Source organism: Haemaphysalis longicornis, unplaced genomic scaffold (genome assembly GCF_048455015.1).
Source record: "Haemaphysalis longicornis isolate Haplotype H1 unplaced genomic scaffold, Haemaphysalis longicornis Haplotype H1 scaffold_12, whole genome shotgun sequence".
In the NCBI taxonomy this organism is placed as follows: Eukaryota; Metazoa; Arthropoda; class Arachnida; order Ixodida; family Ixodidae; genus Haemaphysalis; species Haemaphysalis longicornis.
In genome coordinates, this window is record NW_027526225.1 from 28,077,112 (window position 1) to 28,093,433 (window position 16,322).

General features: G+C 50.1%; 1 protein-coding gene across 7 annotated transcripts in view; it reads right to left on the reverse strand.

The window, feature by feature from the left end:
- Positions 1-12,557: 12,557 nt before the first annotated feature.
- The window catches only part of LOC144162530 (ATP-dependent RNA helicase DDX4-like), a 58,034-nt gene continuing 54,269 nt past the window's right edge, over positions 12,558-16,322 (reverse strand). For all 7 annotated transcript variants that reach the window (XM_077693102.1, XM_077693100.1, XM_077693099.1 and 4 more), the window contains 4 exons: positions 15,502-16,040; positions 13,345-14,313; positions 13,103-13,216; positions 12,558-12,793 (listed from right to left, as the gene is read on the reverse strand). In XM_077693102.1, the coding sequence (XP_077549228.1) occupies positions 12,719-12,793; positions 13,103-13,216; positions 13,345-14,313; positions 15,502-16,040 (1,697 nt within the window). In that variant the 3' untranslated portion in view covers positions 12,558-12,718. The remainder of the gene's footprint in view (positions 12,794-13,102; positions 13,217-13,344; positions 14,314-15,501; positions 16,041-16,322) is intronic.

Sequence of the window (16,322 nt, forward strand, 5' to 3'; positions counted from 1 at the left end):
TCTTTTTTTTTTTTTTCGGCCATCCCCCACTTCGCGCTCGGCTGCTGAAACTTCCTTCGCGACACACAGAAGGGACGGGACGGGACGGAGCGTCGACGAAAACAAAAAATAAGGCATGCAGGAAGAAAGGAATGCGCGAGACAGCGTGCCTGATTCCCAGCTGAAGTCTCGGAAAAAGGCGGGGTTCCGGGAACGCCCGGCGCCCTGCTGTATTTCGTTTCGCGCCAAGCAGAACGCGACAAGTGTTCGATGCATTGGAACCTCTTACGAATAAAAATTACACCAGGAAAAATCTGAAGATAGTGTGTTTAATGCTATTGGAAGGGAACAAGAGCAAAAATTTTCAGGTTACTTGGAAGGTTCGTTTGTATAATGAGAAAAGATCCTTGAAATAGGCCAATGAGCTTTCGTACAGGCAGTATCTCCTGGAAAATGGGTGTCACACCAGGGTTAGGTCTTTGTTTTGTTTTATTGTTTCATATATGTTACAATATCATGGTGCTCTGACTTTGGCGCTCGAGGTAGGTGAAATGTCTATGGGGAAGTTGAAATATAAAACAGCCCACTTCATGTTGTCTATTTCAAACAAAGGTGCAAGGTGTGGACTAGTTGGAACATTCGCTGATCAGAGGGGCTAAACAGTGACTAAATGTCACAAGAAGGGGGCAATTTAAAGTACATGAACTTTGGGCTTTAATCTACTTCATAAATCAACCGTAAGTACTGCGGCAATGTATATATGAAGGGAAAACACACGATTGTAATATGGCGACATGTATACGGCTCGCACACCCATATGATGCACACAGGGGCGGATCCAGGCTTTTTCTGATAGGGGGGTCAGCTCCTATCAGCGATGATGATGATGATGATGATGAGCAGGAGGAGGAGGAAGAGGAGGAGCCTTAATTATTCACTGAAATTTCGGGAAAGCAAAAACACAAGGAATACAACAAGTCATCAATTCACCTTTTTCTGCGACCTGAGTGGTCATCTTCTTGGAGGTTTAAATTAAAAAATTAAGGGAGGGGTCAGGACATCCAGACCACCCCTCTGGATCCGCCAATGGATGCACAGAAATTTATATAGCTTGCAAAATTTCTCCAGTAAATTAATTTTTTCGAGCAATTATGAGGATCCAGCAACAAGGCAATGTTTGAGCCTTCTATCTAGAATATTTTTGTTTAAGGATATACAGGCGGCAACATAAAACAACCCGGCCATGCATGCTTTAAAAGGGCCATAAATAGGCTTCCGAAGGTCGCCATTGTAATCGCGCAATCGCTAGAATACCCATTCACGGCAACATTTACCAAATATTACACCTATTACACCTAACGAATAAAAACATGAAGCAAAAATTTGGTGTCAGTACTCCTTTAAGAGAGAAAGTTAACAGTGCGAGTCGCTTGTGAAAACTTAGCAAAATGGAACTGGAAATTTCCCTTGTCGATGCACGATTACCTTTTTATACTGCAACCGTTCACTACCAAAGGAAGGCGCGCAATGTTTTAACAATAGGAAAGGAAAGTTGGGAAGTCATTTCTGGATGCTGTTTTCAGGCAGTTATGAAAGAAATGTGCGCGAACTTCTTAAAGATACGGCCAACACGTCGAATGAAAAACTCGGCGTATACCCGATCACTTTGTTTTTCCATATGGTGCACGTTTCCCAAAAGAACACATCTCCATTGTAAAGAGGCCGCGTTAAATTTCGGTATGATGTCATGGTGAAGTGAGCGGCTATGGAACGTAAAGGAAGCCATGCAAGTCGGAGTAGATACCATTTGACGATGGCATAAAAAGCTATTTTCTTGTTGAAATTCCAGTTTGTTTATTTATTCAGCAAATAATGATTGCAAAATAACACACGGCAATGACACCCAAGTTCTCATTCGTGCCTCACGACGTCGAAATGCTGCGCCGTCCGTTTCACGCGCGCGTTGGGTTAATTAGCAGGCGCTGTGCATTTGGTCAGTTTCCTGGATATATGCGGCATGCACATGGACAAAAACGCACCCGAGTGGCATTTGTAAAAGACTCACGAAAACAGCCCGATAGTTGGCCATACGTGACAACGCACAGTTGAGGGTGAAAGCTGCGCGGCTTTATCGGTGCTCAGCAGCTGTGTTTTGCTCTTTAAGTTTAATGATGTGTTAAAATCGCCCTAAAATATCTGATTTGACTGATTATGAGGTTTCATGCGCCGACGCTACACAGGCGATGAGGCGCACCGTAGTAGAGGGCTCCGCATTAATTTTGACTACCTGGGGATCTAATTAACGTGCACCGAAATCCTGAACACACGGGCATTTCCGCTTCTCGCCTCCACACACACACACACACACACAAAAAGCGGCTGCCGCGGCCTGCAATCGAGCCCGCGTCATCGGGCTCAATCCTTGGACTCAGCGCTAGCACAACAGCCACCGTGGTGGGTTTCTAGAATAACTATCACACTATAAGATGAGACAATCGGTATACCAATTGCATGAGCGACACGGCCTGCAGGGGCTGGTGCGAACCGTTGAGCGCACGGATGTTCCAATCAGAGCGCATTCGCAAAATGGAAAAGTTGGTTTCGTACATCAGTGAAATTCTGCTTAAAACACGTCATTATTTGGGTGTCATTTACACGGACCTGAGTTGATTTACACTGCAGGTATTGATTTTTCAGAGCGTGACTGTCGTGCCTATATAATTTGATTGGCTTTTTACTAGGTGTGGCACAGCGACGCTTCATTGCACACGTTCACAAATTTCGCGGGGACTGGACTTCACGGAAACGCGTCCATAGCCAACAAAAGCGGCCGCATACAGTTATTGTAAGTCCAATCTGTCCTCAAGACACTCATGTGTCAGATGCACGCCGCCAAGAAATTTTTGCGTGTATACGTTGTATGCGTATATACCTTTAGGAAAAGTGAATGAAAAAAAAAACGGGTATAGAAATAAGGTGCTTCGTTGTTGAGTCATATCTTCAAATTATTGTGGGCACCTCACCGTAAAAAAAGTAAAAATTTGTTCATCAACTCCATAAGAAAAGTGCGACTAGCACGACGAGTATAGAAAAGTCATGATTGCTTTTGAAAGTGACTGTTTTTGAGCGATATTACGAAGGCTGAAGTTCAAATGGGACATATAAATGGAGCAGGGATAAGCAACAAGTAGGGGGCGAGGGGGAACACAAACTTCTTGTTATTGCATGTTTACTGATGAAAACAAATAACGCGCTGCAAAGATTGGCTTAAACTGAGCTTGCTATTCCGTAAAACTAAGAGGAAACATGTAGAATACAGATACAGTAATCCCTCGTTATAGCGAAGTCAGCAAGACGGCGAAAAAATTTGTTATAAGCGGTATATTGATATAAGCAACCACTCGAGAAAAGCTAAACCAGTTTAGCTTATTATACGCCACAGCTGCGAGGAATCAAACCATAATGTATTCACTGAAGCAAAACGTTATTCAGAGTAAGCTGTGGTGGCTGTTTCATGTTCTTACCGGGCGAGAGCAACCCCTGCTACAATTTGACCATTTGACCAAGCAATGCAGGAGGCTATGGTCGCCGCCCACAAAAATTGGCAGCGGCAGTGCCCCTTTTATAGGGGGGCGTGCGGGCGTCACGAAACGCTATACGAGAGTTTTGCGCTGAAAAGCGCCGCAGATGACGTGGCTCGAGACGGAGGTTGTTTGTTGAGCTCAAAAAATAAATAAATAGTAATAATAAAAAGATTAACCGCGCTCATTGGGCGTACAAAGCACAATCATGAAAACTGATCGGTTTCGCATTAGGGGCATTGCATGATCACTGGGAATTGTTTTCCCGAGTTGTGCAGCCGTGAAGCTTGCAACACAAGAGTTCTTCGGCGCCTCGTTGTCGGCGACACTGCCAATTCTACGGTTCGATTGCCAGTGTTCGCGCAATGTCGTGTCCACGCCCTTGACCAATGTGTTGCGACGAAGTTCAATGACCCTACCACGCATTTGGACCGTTTGCCCAAAATGGGGATCACCCGAATCGAGCATGACCGGCTCGAGAAAACCGCCGGCGAAGTACCAGCTTGTGTTGACCTGCCATGTTGACAGCCTGACTCGCCACTGGGTCACCGCGGCACGGCGACGCCTCCGCTCGCCACTTAATTCGCTCTAAGCGGGTCAAGCTCTTCTGGCGCTTCGAGTAATGCGGCCTAAAATGCATCCGTTTGGGTTGGGACCAGAATAAATTTCGAATGAAGCGATATTTCGAATAAAGCGATTTCGTTATAACGAGTGACTACTGTATTTATATTTATTGGACGTAGTTTTTCGATGATTATAATAATTACGCCTGCGTGACTAATAATAGAAGTTCGATTTCTTACACGTGGAGGAAATCGCCGCGGGCCCATGTGCAACACAAAGAAATGCCACTGCCAACACGATAATTGCGGGGGAATTTGCGGATGACGCGAGCTCACGCACGACACTGATAACTTAGTGAGGCTAGAAAGTATTGGCTATGATCGGGAATCTGCCTGCCTGACCTGTTAAAATTCTGTTCTCCAACGTAAACGAAGCCTGTTAGTGTATTTTTTTAGCTTTACAAAATGATACAGCAATAAATGAGTGTTTTTGTAAGTTTTTCCTGAACAAAAAAATATTTTGTTCGCGCTCAACCTTCAATCGAAGGTGCCATATTTGTGGTATATTTTCATTAACACCAAGAACGGCGATGAGATTTACCCGCTTACTAAAAAAATGAAATAAAAACGAATTTCATTCATGGAACAGCCGGCGGCCATCTTGAAAAAAATGACCGTCTTAGAACGGTGCAGCACCTGGCTTGTAACGCACGATGCGCGGAATGGCGGTATTATTTTATTCGAGGCTGCATCCACTCTAAGATAATATTGTGTGATCATCCAACAAATGAGGGACTAAAATAAACGGATCTGCCGCCGAGTTTGGCTACGCCATCCGTCGGACCAGCACCACGCGTTTCTTTCGTTTTGAGAAACGTTCAAACGTTCACGGTTCCTTTAAGATTTCATGGGGGAATCTACACGCTCAGCGTGACACTTCTCCACATGCATTTCTGCAGTTTTTCGAGAGCTGTGTTTCTAAATGATCACACATCGATGTAGCGTTTTTGCGGTCTGCCTCTGAACCCAGCAAACCACGAAAGTCCATAGGATATCCACAAATGGTCACAATATCCAATGTCATTTCAGGACATTCATGTGATGTCCATACAATATGTTTCACCCAAGATCATCTACTTGTGGACATCCATGCGATATCACTGCAAGTGTGTTATAACATCATTACGCGATATCACTAGGACGTCCACAAATTTACATTTTTCCTTACACTGAGAATTCGCATCCATAGCGTGGTGTACATATAGGGGCCCCAGCCACACAAAGTGTGTCTTAGTTCAAATCTCCCCTCATCCCCGTCTTTCCAGCTCAAAAATATTTTCTGGCCTGTTTGTAACTCATATTTTAAATGAAGAGCGGGTAGTTATTTGATTTGGAATTTGAGCGAAATCTGGTTTGCCTTTATGTTTGATTTGCGAATTGGATTCTATATTTTAGGCTGCTTGATTTATGTGGATGAAGAACAAGTGGGACTGTTGATTTTCTCATTCAGTTGTAGGTGAGCACTGGTACGGAGGCTGCAGTACGGAGCCAGTTACGGAGCCTGCTGAGTAGGCAGGATTCTTGTCACCCAAATTTGATGCTTGGGATGCGAGCGGGTGCATTGCATGATGCAACCCACGCGTATGGGTATTGCTTGTTTGGTTCTTGCGCGATTGAGTGGCGGGCCTCGTCCAGTCTTGTAACGTCGGGGGAGATGAGGGTGACGGCCGAGTAATTTTGCAGCGTTTTACTGCATCGTGAATAGCCTCGTGGCGTAAGCGGTCGAAGGCTTTGCGAATGTTCAAAAGGACAACAAAGGCCACGGTTTTTGGTAGCCTTCGCGTTTTCTAGTGCAGAGACAAGGTCGGCAATTGAATCCAATGGCACTGCGCTGGCGAGGAAAACCCGTCTGCGGCCCAGGGTTCAAGTTGCAGATTCGTGCATACTTGTAATTCGAGGCGTGCGAGCGCCATGGATTCGAGAATTTTGGAGGCAACGCTCGTGAATGAAATAGGACGAAAAGAGGAGAAAAGTTTGGGAGATTTGTTCTTTTTTAGGATGGGAGGGACAAGTTGGAGGCCAAATTGAGCAGGGAGGGTGCCGGAAGACAAGTGGAAGTTGCAAAGTCAAGAAGGCGCGAGTGCTGCCTCTCGGCTACGGGCGCACTTTTCCTTTTTGCATTTTGAATGACCCGCACGAGCTCGGCCGCCATGAAAGGAGCTTCAAAAGCCGTGCTCAGGGCGAAGGAGGGAGCCGGCGCGGGGGCGTCAGATTCTTCGTTTTGGGCTGCGGCAGGGTTTGCGCGAGAAGAGAAAGCTCGGCCACGTTTTTTCCCCTTGCGATGGAGCGGGCGAGGAGGGAGAAGGGGGGGGGGGGGGGGGGGGGGAGGTTGTATGTCGGGGCAGGTCGGGGTCGCGGAGATGGCGCGAAGCAAGTGCCGTGCAAGGAGGAAAGAATACTTTTCTTTCCTGCATGGGTGAGGCCCTCGTCCTGCAGTAGACAGGCTGACGATGGGGATTTCATTTATGTGCGTGCGTGTGCGTGTAAGTGCCGTATTATATGCAGCTAAAGTACAGTAATTAAAGTACACGAGGCGATGGTACAGTGAACCAACATTTTCTAAACCAACCTAATCTAAAAACGTTGCAGTGAACTGTGGCTAAGACGTCCATTGGGCATAACCATTTGAACTTTTATAGGCGACGTAATTTCTCCAAAACATGGGTTAGTGTGGTGTTTCACATAATAAATAAATGGAAAGCTGCTATACATTCAACATTCCTCAATATTGCGGCAACCTAGATAAACATGTACACAGACAATGTTAATTTGAAGGTTTTTCGTGAGCATTGCTAAATATGTAGAAACTGTACGTACGCGTTGATCACTTTTAACCACACTCCCGAAATTAACGTATCCTGTAACTATATCGCAAACATTCAAGTGTGCTGTACGGGATCATTTGAATTTTTAGGCAGCTTATGTAACTCCACGTGAAATCGTTTATCATCATAAATATGACATTTGCCAACATTCGGCAACATTGCTGCAACGCGAAAAAAGCGTGTAAATGGCAGTTTCTCATGCGTTGTTTTTAAACGTTACATGAATGTATCCAACGTTGGCCCACATTTGGCAACATTGCTGCAACGCAAGAAAATGTGCATGTGGGCAACATTGCCTATGCGTTAAACGTTGCGTGAATGTTGTTGGATGCGTCCAACACTGATTTTACGTTGGACCACATTTGGCAACATTGCTGGAACGTGAAAAAACGTGCATACGGGCAACGTTGCCCATCCGTTGTTTGTAAATGTTGCATGAATGTTTTTGAATGGGTCCAACGTTGGCCCACATTTGGCAACATTGCTGAAACGTGAAAAAATGTGCATACGGGCAACGTTGCGCATCCGTTGTTTGTAAACGTTGCGTGCATGTTGTTGAATGTCTCCAAAGTTGGCCCACATTTGGCAACATTGCTGTAACGTGAAAAAACGTGCATACGGGCAACATTGCCTATACGTTGTTTGTAAACGTTGCGTGCATGTTGTTGAATGTCTGCAACGTTGGCCCACATTTGGCAACATTGCTGCAACGTGAAAAATGTGCATACGGGCAACGTTGCCTATACGTTGTTTGTAAACGTTGCGGGAATGTTGCTGAATGTGTCCAATGTTGGCCCACATTCGGCAACATTGTCACCACGTTGTGTAACGTTGCCTAACGTTACACAACATTGGCAACACGGCAGAAACGTTGCGGCAACAATTTGTGCTACTAGGGTTAGGAGCCTAAAAAATCAAATTTTTGGCCACTTGGGGGGAGGGAGTGCACTTTTTATTCGGTTTTGAACGTACATAACACTGAAACAGCCTTTCAATAAAGTTTTTTCTACCTGAGTATCACAAGGAACGAACTACCTTTTTGAAACCATTCTTACATTCTTGCCTATAGATAACGCGGAGTTCCGTTGAAAATATCTAATTGAAAAACTAAGCAATTTTAAGGAATTTTTATTATCCCGTGAATGCCGAAGATATTTTTGTAATCCCAGACTCGACGTTACGCACAACTGAGAGCCACGGCAAAAGTTGCGCAAAGCGAGGTGGCAGTCGTCGCCAGCCCTCCCATTTCAAGCCCCAAGGTGGGCGTTCACAACGATCGTAATTAGAGTATTGGTATGTTCAGTCACCTCCCTTTTGGCATTAAATTTCAATTCAGATAAATGGACCATTATTACTAGCGTGCGATAATAGCCCGTCCCACTATCGGACACTGCTTGAACATTTGGCGGTGATGCAGCCTGCGCCGCCACTTCTGCAGTGTCCATCGTCCCACTCCCGCCGCTCGCAAGCTCACTGCCAGTAGCAACAATAACTCGGCGTTACGCACCGCACCTCACACTCAAGGCCGAAACACGGCGAAATTGCGGGAACCACGTTGCTTTTGATGAACTCCCGTATTTCGAGTCACGCAACTTCCCGTAACAGGTCAAACGTAAACCCGGCCACCCCGATAACCAAAACTGCGGTAGAAATTGGCGAAGAGCACTCTGCCTGAACCACGAGCACCAAGATGGCGGCGCCCAGTAATGTCGTTCTGGAGATGCGGCGCTCCCAAAATTGCCGTTTCACGGACTGGAACAAGTTCCGTGCCAGCCTTGAGACCATCCCCAGCCACATCGACGACATCGAAGGGTGGACAGAGGCACTTCTCACCGAAGCACAGCAGGCTACTACAGAGATAGAGACCGACGAGGACATGCCAAATATGGACAGCCGGTTAGCACACCTAGTCGAAGCCAGAGACTCACTGAAGAAGCGCATCGCCCTGCTCAACCGCGAAATCGAGAAGCACTGTGCTGTGCTATGTCGCCAACAATGGCATGCAATCTGCCAAGAGGCTGATGGTCAGATCCACAAGAGCCGTACGTGGCGGTTACTCCGCCACTTGCTGGATGATAGCCAGACCAAAGGCACACAACAGTACACCCTGGCACGCACCCTGCTCAGGGCACGGAAGGAGTTGGGGGACAAAGAGGTCTGTAAGCGCCTCAACGACAAGTACTTGCCAGCAACGCCACCCTCTCCTCTTCCGAGCTACGCGGGGGATGCCAACCCCAAGCTCGACGCAGACATTGGGGAATGGGAGGTACGGGCAGTACTCCACAAGATCAACAGCAAGTCTGCGGCAGGACCCGACGGAGTCTCAAACAAGGCGCTCCGCAACCTCAGCGACGGGGCAATTACGGCACTGACCAAGTTCTTCAACGAACGCTGGCGCAGTGGCACGCTGCCCCCCAAGTGGAAGGAGGCACGAACGGTCCTCATCCCAAAGCCAGGCAAACCACCGAGTATCGAGAACCTTCGTCCGATATCCCTAACATCCTGTGTCGGGAAAGTCCTCGAACACGTGCTGCTCAACCGATGGCAAGATTATCTCGAAGAAAACGGCCTCTACCCGGACACCATGCTAGGCTTCCGGGCGGGACTGAGCACTTAAGACGCCATATGCTCCTCATCAAACATGAAGTCATTGACAGACCATCCACTACCACAAGCCCAATGGATAACCGTGCGATACTTGGCCTCGACCTGAAGAGTGCGTTTGACAACATCTACCACTCGGCAATCTTACAACAAGTATCGCGCCTCAACATGGGAGAACGCACGTTCCATTATATCAAAGACTTCCTAACCGACCGCACCACCACCATCGTGGCAGGGGATCTGGAACTACCAACCAAGAAACTGGGGAGTACGGGCACACCGCAGGGGGCCGTGATCTCGCCGACACTGTTCAACCTGGTCATGATTGGAATGGCCGAACGCCTACGTGCCTTCCCGAAGGTCAAACACACCATATACGCAGACGATATCACCCTCTGGATGGCCGGTGGTAGTGACGGCGAGATTGAGGCGTCCCTGCAACAAGCCATCGACGTGGTTGAAGAGCACCTACAAGACACGGGTCTCCAATGCTCTCCGGCCAAGTCAGAGCTACTTCTGCTACTGCCGCGTCGCAAGTTCAGAGCCGCTCACATGCCTGACATACAGCTCCGCACAAAGGACGGCACTACCATACCATGCGTCCACACGCTACGTGTTCTGGGTCTCCACATAGAGGAACTTCGTTACAACGGTCACACAGTAGAGCTATTGGAATCCAAAGTCTCAAGAGCTTTAAGTCTCATCAAGAAGATTTCAACCAAGTATGCCGGGATGAGAGAGCACAACCTGCTCAAGCTTGTCCAATCCTTTGCCACCAGCTAGCCACCTGGCCTATGTCGCGGCTTTCCATGATTGGACCGACCTAGAACGCAGAAAATTAGAGGCACTCATTCGCAAAGCGCACAAAGCTGCACTTGGTCTCTATAATCACACCAACACCGAGCGGCTACTAGGGTTAGACGTGCACAACACACTAGGTGAGATCGTCGAAGCTCAACAGACAGCACAGCTCACGCGTATCGCACAAACGAGAACAGGCCGGGCAATACTGAAGAGGCTAGGGTATCAATCGAGGCTGCAGTTGGGTAGGGACTGGCTGCCGCTTCCGCGGGAGCTACTCCGACAGTTGCAGGTCGCCCCCCTCCCCCGCCACATGAACCCAGAAGAGAATTACGAACGAAGGCTCGCCAGAGCCTGAGCGCTTACGGCCACTCATTCCACCGACACTGGGGCCTTCTACGTCGACGTGGCTAGGTACCCGGACCGCAAGAACACCTACGCGACCGCCGTCATCGCCGCCACCACGGCCGGCAGCATCGTGGCATCTACCACCGAGCAAGCAGAGGAGTTAGCCATAGCGCTGGCCCTCTCCAACCCGAAATGCACTACCATCCTCAGTGACTCGCGGACTGCGGTCCTGCGCTTCGCCGAGAACAAAGTACATCCGAGTGTAGTGAGGGTGTGCGGGGCCCTAAGACCATCATCGACGGGCGTGTGCATCAAATGGTTCCCAGCCCACATGGGTATGGTAGGACCCGAAGCGAACCGCAATGAGGACGCGGACCGGATGGCGAGTGCGCTCACTAGACGCAACGCCTGTCCAGCTCCCCCTCCTGCGGAAAACTACGACAGCGACGGTGAAGACTTCACCCCGATTAACACATACGGAGAGGTGCTGAGATGGTCTAGAGAAACCAGAAGACAGTACCCAGGTCCCCACTCCAACCTCTCTAGGCAAGAGGCAGTGATCCTCAGACAACTGCAAGTGCGCGCGTCGTGGACCCCGGTGTGGGCCAAACACGTGCATCCCGAAATACAACCCAGTGACGTGTGTGTGCTATGTGGTGTTAATCGCGCTACTATGGGGCACATGCTATGGACATGCTCAGTGACCCCGGAACCCACGGATGTGCTTCCTCCTCACCTTGCTCGTGCGGTGTGCAAGGAAGATTTTGACTCCCAACGAAGGGCCGTCCAGTTTGCTCTGGAGGGCCTCCAACGCCAGCAATCGAGGGCGCTGCCTCCCCTTCAGGAGGCTGGTACCCCCGATTAACTTCTAGCCGGCCAATAAAGATGTTCTCTCTCTCTCTCTCAAAATCAACTTGCACAAGTAGTTTGTGAACTTTATATGGGAAAACTTTAAAACTTCGCACAATATAACATGTCCAACCCGACATTGTGACTTTCGAAAAAACTATCCCGTGGACAATTTCATGCGGGTTTTTTTATTGAATGATCAATTAAACCTTTACAAACAGCATCACCTTCAAGGTGCTGGAAAATTATGCCATCAGTAAGCATTTTCCCCCTCTGAAATTGACGGGAGCGTTAAAATCCTCGGCTCCCACCCATACTCTTTCGGAGCAGTTTGGCGCAATTTTTGCAATTTTCGAGCAGCCTGGCACAGGAAAACAAATTTGTATCAAAACCCCGCAAGATGCACAGCTGTCTCGCCCCTGGACACTGCATCTTCCAATTATAACTGTTTCTTAAAAACTTTCGCCACACAACGTCGAACCGCACGCAGCGGGCGTTTTTACGTACGCTGAACGGCCGGTCGCAACATCCACCGACCCAGAATTGCTAAGCGGCGGCGCTGCAGTCGCGCGCAAACTTCCCTAGAGCCACAATATTTTCTCGGAATGTCATTCCTCCCCGCTCACTCCTCCCTCCAGACTCCTTCCCATGCAGAGCTCCGTTTACGCCACATCCACCTCTTCATTTGTACTGTCCCCACTGCAGCCAAAGTGCCACTCTGGAACATTCCATATGGGTTTGCCTTTACGGCCCCTTCCCTATTTCCAGCAGCGAGCTATGGAGAGAGGCGTTGGGCAGCTCTAGTCAGGAGATTCAGGAGGCAGTTGCGCAGAGATACCAAGTCGCAGTGCTGGCTATCACCCAGCCTTCAGTAACCGTGGCTCAAGGTTGTCTACCATCTTGGTCATTCAAGGAGGCAACAGTGACGACACCCGGTGGGACCACAGTGCCAGGAGAAACTAGAAAACTCTTTATTTGCACAAACAGTAAAAACCTCTCTTTACACTCTGCCTCGCTATGTACAAGAGGGGCCCGCACACCTGGGGTTTAGGGGCGGGACAAAAACAAGGGAAAAAACTGAACACAGAAAACAGGAACAAGGGAGGACTCAGTTCCACTCCTCCTCCTCAGCCTCGGCAGCGCCACCGCCAGCAGAGCCCCACGAGTCTCCAGCGTTGCCACCCTGCAAACATGGACAGGAGTGTGTCACAGGCGCACTGAGCAAGGCCCACTGCTGTCGACCCCAGGGATGACAAGGGGAGCGGCCGGAGGCTCACCCTATGCAGCACAGAGCGGAAGAGGGTGAAAAACCTAGATGCATGCTCATGAAACACAAGACATGATGCCAGCAAAGAGACTGGCCTCGAGTCAACGAGGATGATAGCCCATAGCAGCGGGCCGATGGCAATGCAGCTATGACCATTTCTGTAGAGGCTACTAAACTTCAACAACACTGTTTCCTGGAGGGAAAAAGTTGCTGCAAAGGACTCACTCTGGATCCACCTCCACATCCACCGCCGCCGCCTCCGCCAAATCCGCCACCACCGCCGCCTCCTCCGCCGTACAGTGCCTCCTGCTGAAGCCACTCGGGCACCTCCTGCTGGGACTGCACAATGAGGGAAGACACTGTCAAGCCCCTTGAAAGCAACAGAGGCAACACTTCGTGCCATGCAGGACGTTAAAGGTGCTGATACGCTGCACCACCCTTGAAAGAAAAGCCAGCGAGAGACCCACCCCGGCGAGGATGTCGACGAGGGGCTTGGCCAGGGCCCCGTTGGCCTCAGAGTCGTAGAAGCTGGTTGCCTTGCCCAGGTTGCCCACGCGGCCTGTGCGGCCCACGCGGTGCACGTACTCGTCCATCGACTGGGGCAGGTCGTAGTTGACCACGTGGCGCACGTCCTTGATGTCGAGGCCCCGGGCAGCGACGGCCGTGGCCACGATCACTGGGCAGGTGCCCCGGCGGAAGTCCTGCAGCGCCTCCTCGCGCTGCCGCTGGTAGCGGTCCCCGTGGATGCTGGTGGTCTTGACACCCTTCTGCGACAGGAAGGCTGCCAGGAAGTCGGCCGTCTTCTTTTTCTCCACAAAGACCATGACGCGGTCGGAGCCCTCCTCAGCCAGGATGTCGAGCAGCTTCTGGCGCTTCTCGAACTGGGTCACCTGGAAGACGCACTGCTGCACGTCCGAGTTGGCTGCCCCCAGCACGCCCACGGACAGCTGCACGGGCTGCTCGAGGAACTCGCGGGCCAGCACCTGGATGGGCTCGGGGAAGGTGGCCGAGAACATGAGCGTGCGCCGCTGGCCCTTGGCCGGCATGCTCGGGTGGGCCACCAGCTGGCGCACGTCCGGCTCAAAGCCCATGTCCAGCATGCGGTCGGCCTCGTCCAGCACCAGGAAGCGCAGCCGCTCAAAGGACACCTTGCCCTTCTCCACAAAGTCCTTGAGGCGGCCCGTGGTGGCCACCAGGATGTGGCAGCCGCGCGACAGCACCGCCGACTGGTGCGCCACCGAGGTGCCGCCGTAGATGAGCACCGTGCGCAGGATCGAGTCGTAGGCGTACTTGTGCGCGTCCTGCGCTATCTGGATGGCCAGCTCGCGCGTCGGCGACAGGATCACCGCCAGCGGCGTCTGCGGGCACTGGCCCGATGGGTTCTCCAGCGAGCTGTCGCTCAGCAGCGTGTGCAAGATGGGCAGCATGAAGGCCGCCTGCACACAGGCAACACACTCGGGCTTAGATCCTCCGGCAACATTTCTGCAATGCACAGCCGGAGAGGTACACGAAGACTGTCCTTGCATCTGGGAGAAATACTATTGACAAAGCAGGAAATCCACCCCAAGGCTTCCTTTGTGGCCCACCTCAGTTGATACTATAAACTTGACCATGACAACGTTCGTACACGCTTCAAACGCAGATATTCAAGGATTTTAAAGAACCAGAAAATACATTATCAAGGACCCCATCTAATGATTTATCTGGGATTATTTATAATAAAATTTTCAACACAATGCGAAAGTTGTATATTGCACAATACCTAAGAACATTAGTTCAAATAAGTGCTAACGAGTCGTTGAAAGCACCCCAGCTTTATTTTTTTGTTGGTGTTTAGAAGTAGTTCTTTCTTTTTCCCGTTTTTTCTCAGGCGGTTTTATTTCACAATGCATGCAATTTTGCTTGTATCACATGTTTTGTCAGCAAGGGTGTCAGCAAGATATTAAATAAGCAACGGTTGCACTCGAATACATCTTTGACTGCTTTCTTTTTGCAAGCTGCTCTTTTTTTGAGATTCAAGATGTTGGAACATTTATTTGTTTTGATATAAGTCATAATTGCTGCGTTCGACAAGCAGGACGACGCAAATCGCATTTCTATATCTCCCGCTGAGTGGACCAAAAATATCATGGCAGGTTGAATTCACAAGTTCCTGCTTCTAATATTGCCTCGTTCTCAACCAAAAATTTGCTGTTGCAACTTTGTGCGATAACACTGAGACTGGATTGTTACATTATTTTTTGCATTAGTTAAAACTTGCAATCAAATATAAACACTTTAAATCCTTGTGAAAAGACAGACCCACTGATAATCACCCATAAAAATCAAGGGTTTTCAAAGACCGCTAAATATTCCAGGACTTTCAAGGCCTTGAAATTGACACTTAAAATTCAAGGGTTTTCAAGGACCTGTGCGAGCCCTGCGTGACAACCTTACGAGTGCTATCGTGCTCGGCACACTGGCCAATTTTTCAGAACAGTGACTATGGAAGAGCTTGAGAAACAAGGCACGAGACGTGGCCAGCGTCTATCTCCACAGCAAAGACATGACGAGCTCCAAATACAAAGAACACCTAATGATGTGCTTCCACCTGGAATCACAATTGAGCGCGAGCAAGCTCTCACCGTCTTGCCAGAGCCCGTCTGTGCGCAGGCCATGAGGTCCCGGCCACCCAGTGCTATCTTGACGGCGTACTTCTGCACAGGTGTGGGCTTGATGTACTTGGCGCGTTCCAGGTTCTGCAGCAGCAGGCCGCACAGGCCCATCTCGGCGAAAGTGTTGAAGGGCGTGCGGAACTGGGCGTCGCTCACTTCCACGGGGATCTGGTCGTACTTGTCAAAGTTGATGCCCGTCGAGATGGTAGAGAAGAGGGACTCCTCGTCCGTGGGCAGGGAGGGGGGCACGTAGGGCGCCTCCATGGGCTTGCCGTCTGGCCCCAGGCGCGGCACCGGCTCGTTGGTGCAATCCTTGGCCATGTGGCCTTCCTGCTGGCACTTGAAGCAGCCCCGGGGGCGCTCGGAGTCGCCCCCCTCGCCACCGGCCTGGGGGCAGTCGCGGCTCATGTGGCCGTCTTCCCCGCACTTGAAGCAGCCTTTGCGGCGCTCCTGCTGGGGGTTGGGGCAGTCGCGGCTCATGTGCCCGTCTTCACCACAGTTGAAGCAGCCTGCACAAAAAACGGCAACAGGGTCGTCAGCCATTCCCCTGTGGGTACAAGCACGGCAGTTCCTCGAAATACCCAGTGCCACCTAGTTCTCAGCTTGGAACACACCTATACTCGGGAACAACGATGTGGCAATGGAGAGAAAGCTATGAGGGGAGGGGGAGCTAGTGCTAAGCCGAACACATCTGTAGGCAGACCAACTGGCTGCTCCCAGCGCGCGTCTTGCCACCCGTCTCGAGCGTCGCGCGTCGTTCTCTAGCCACGGCAGCATTTGCACTCGCAGCG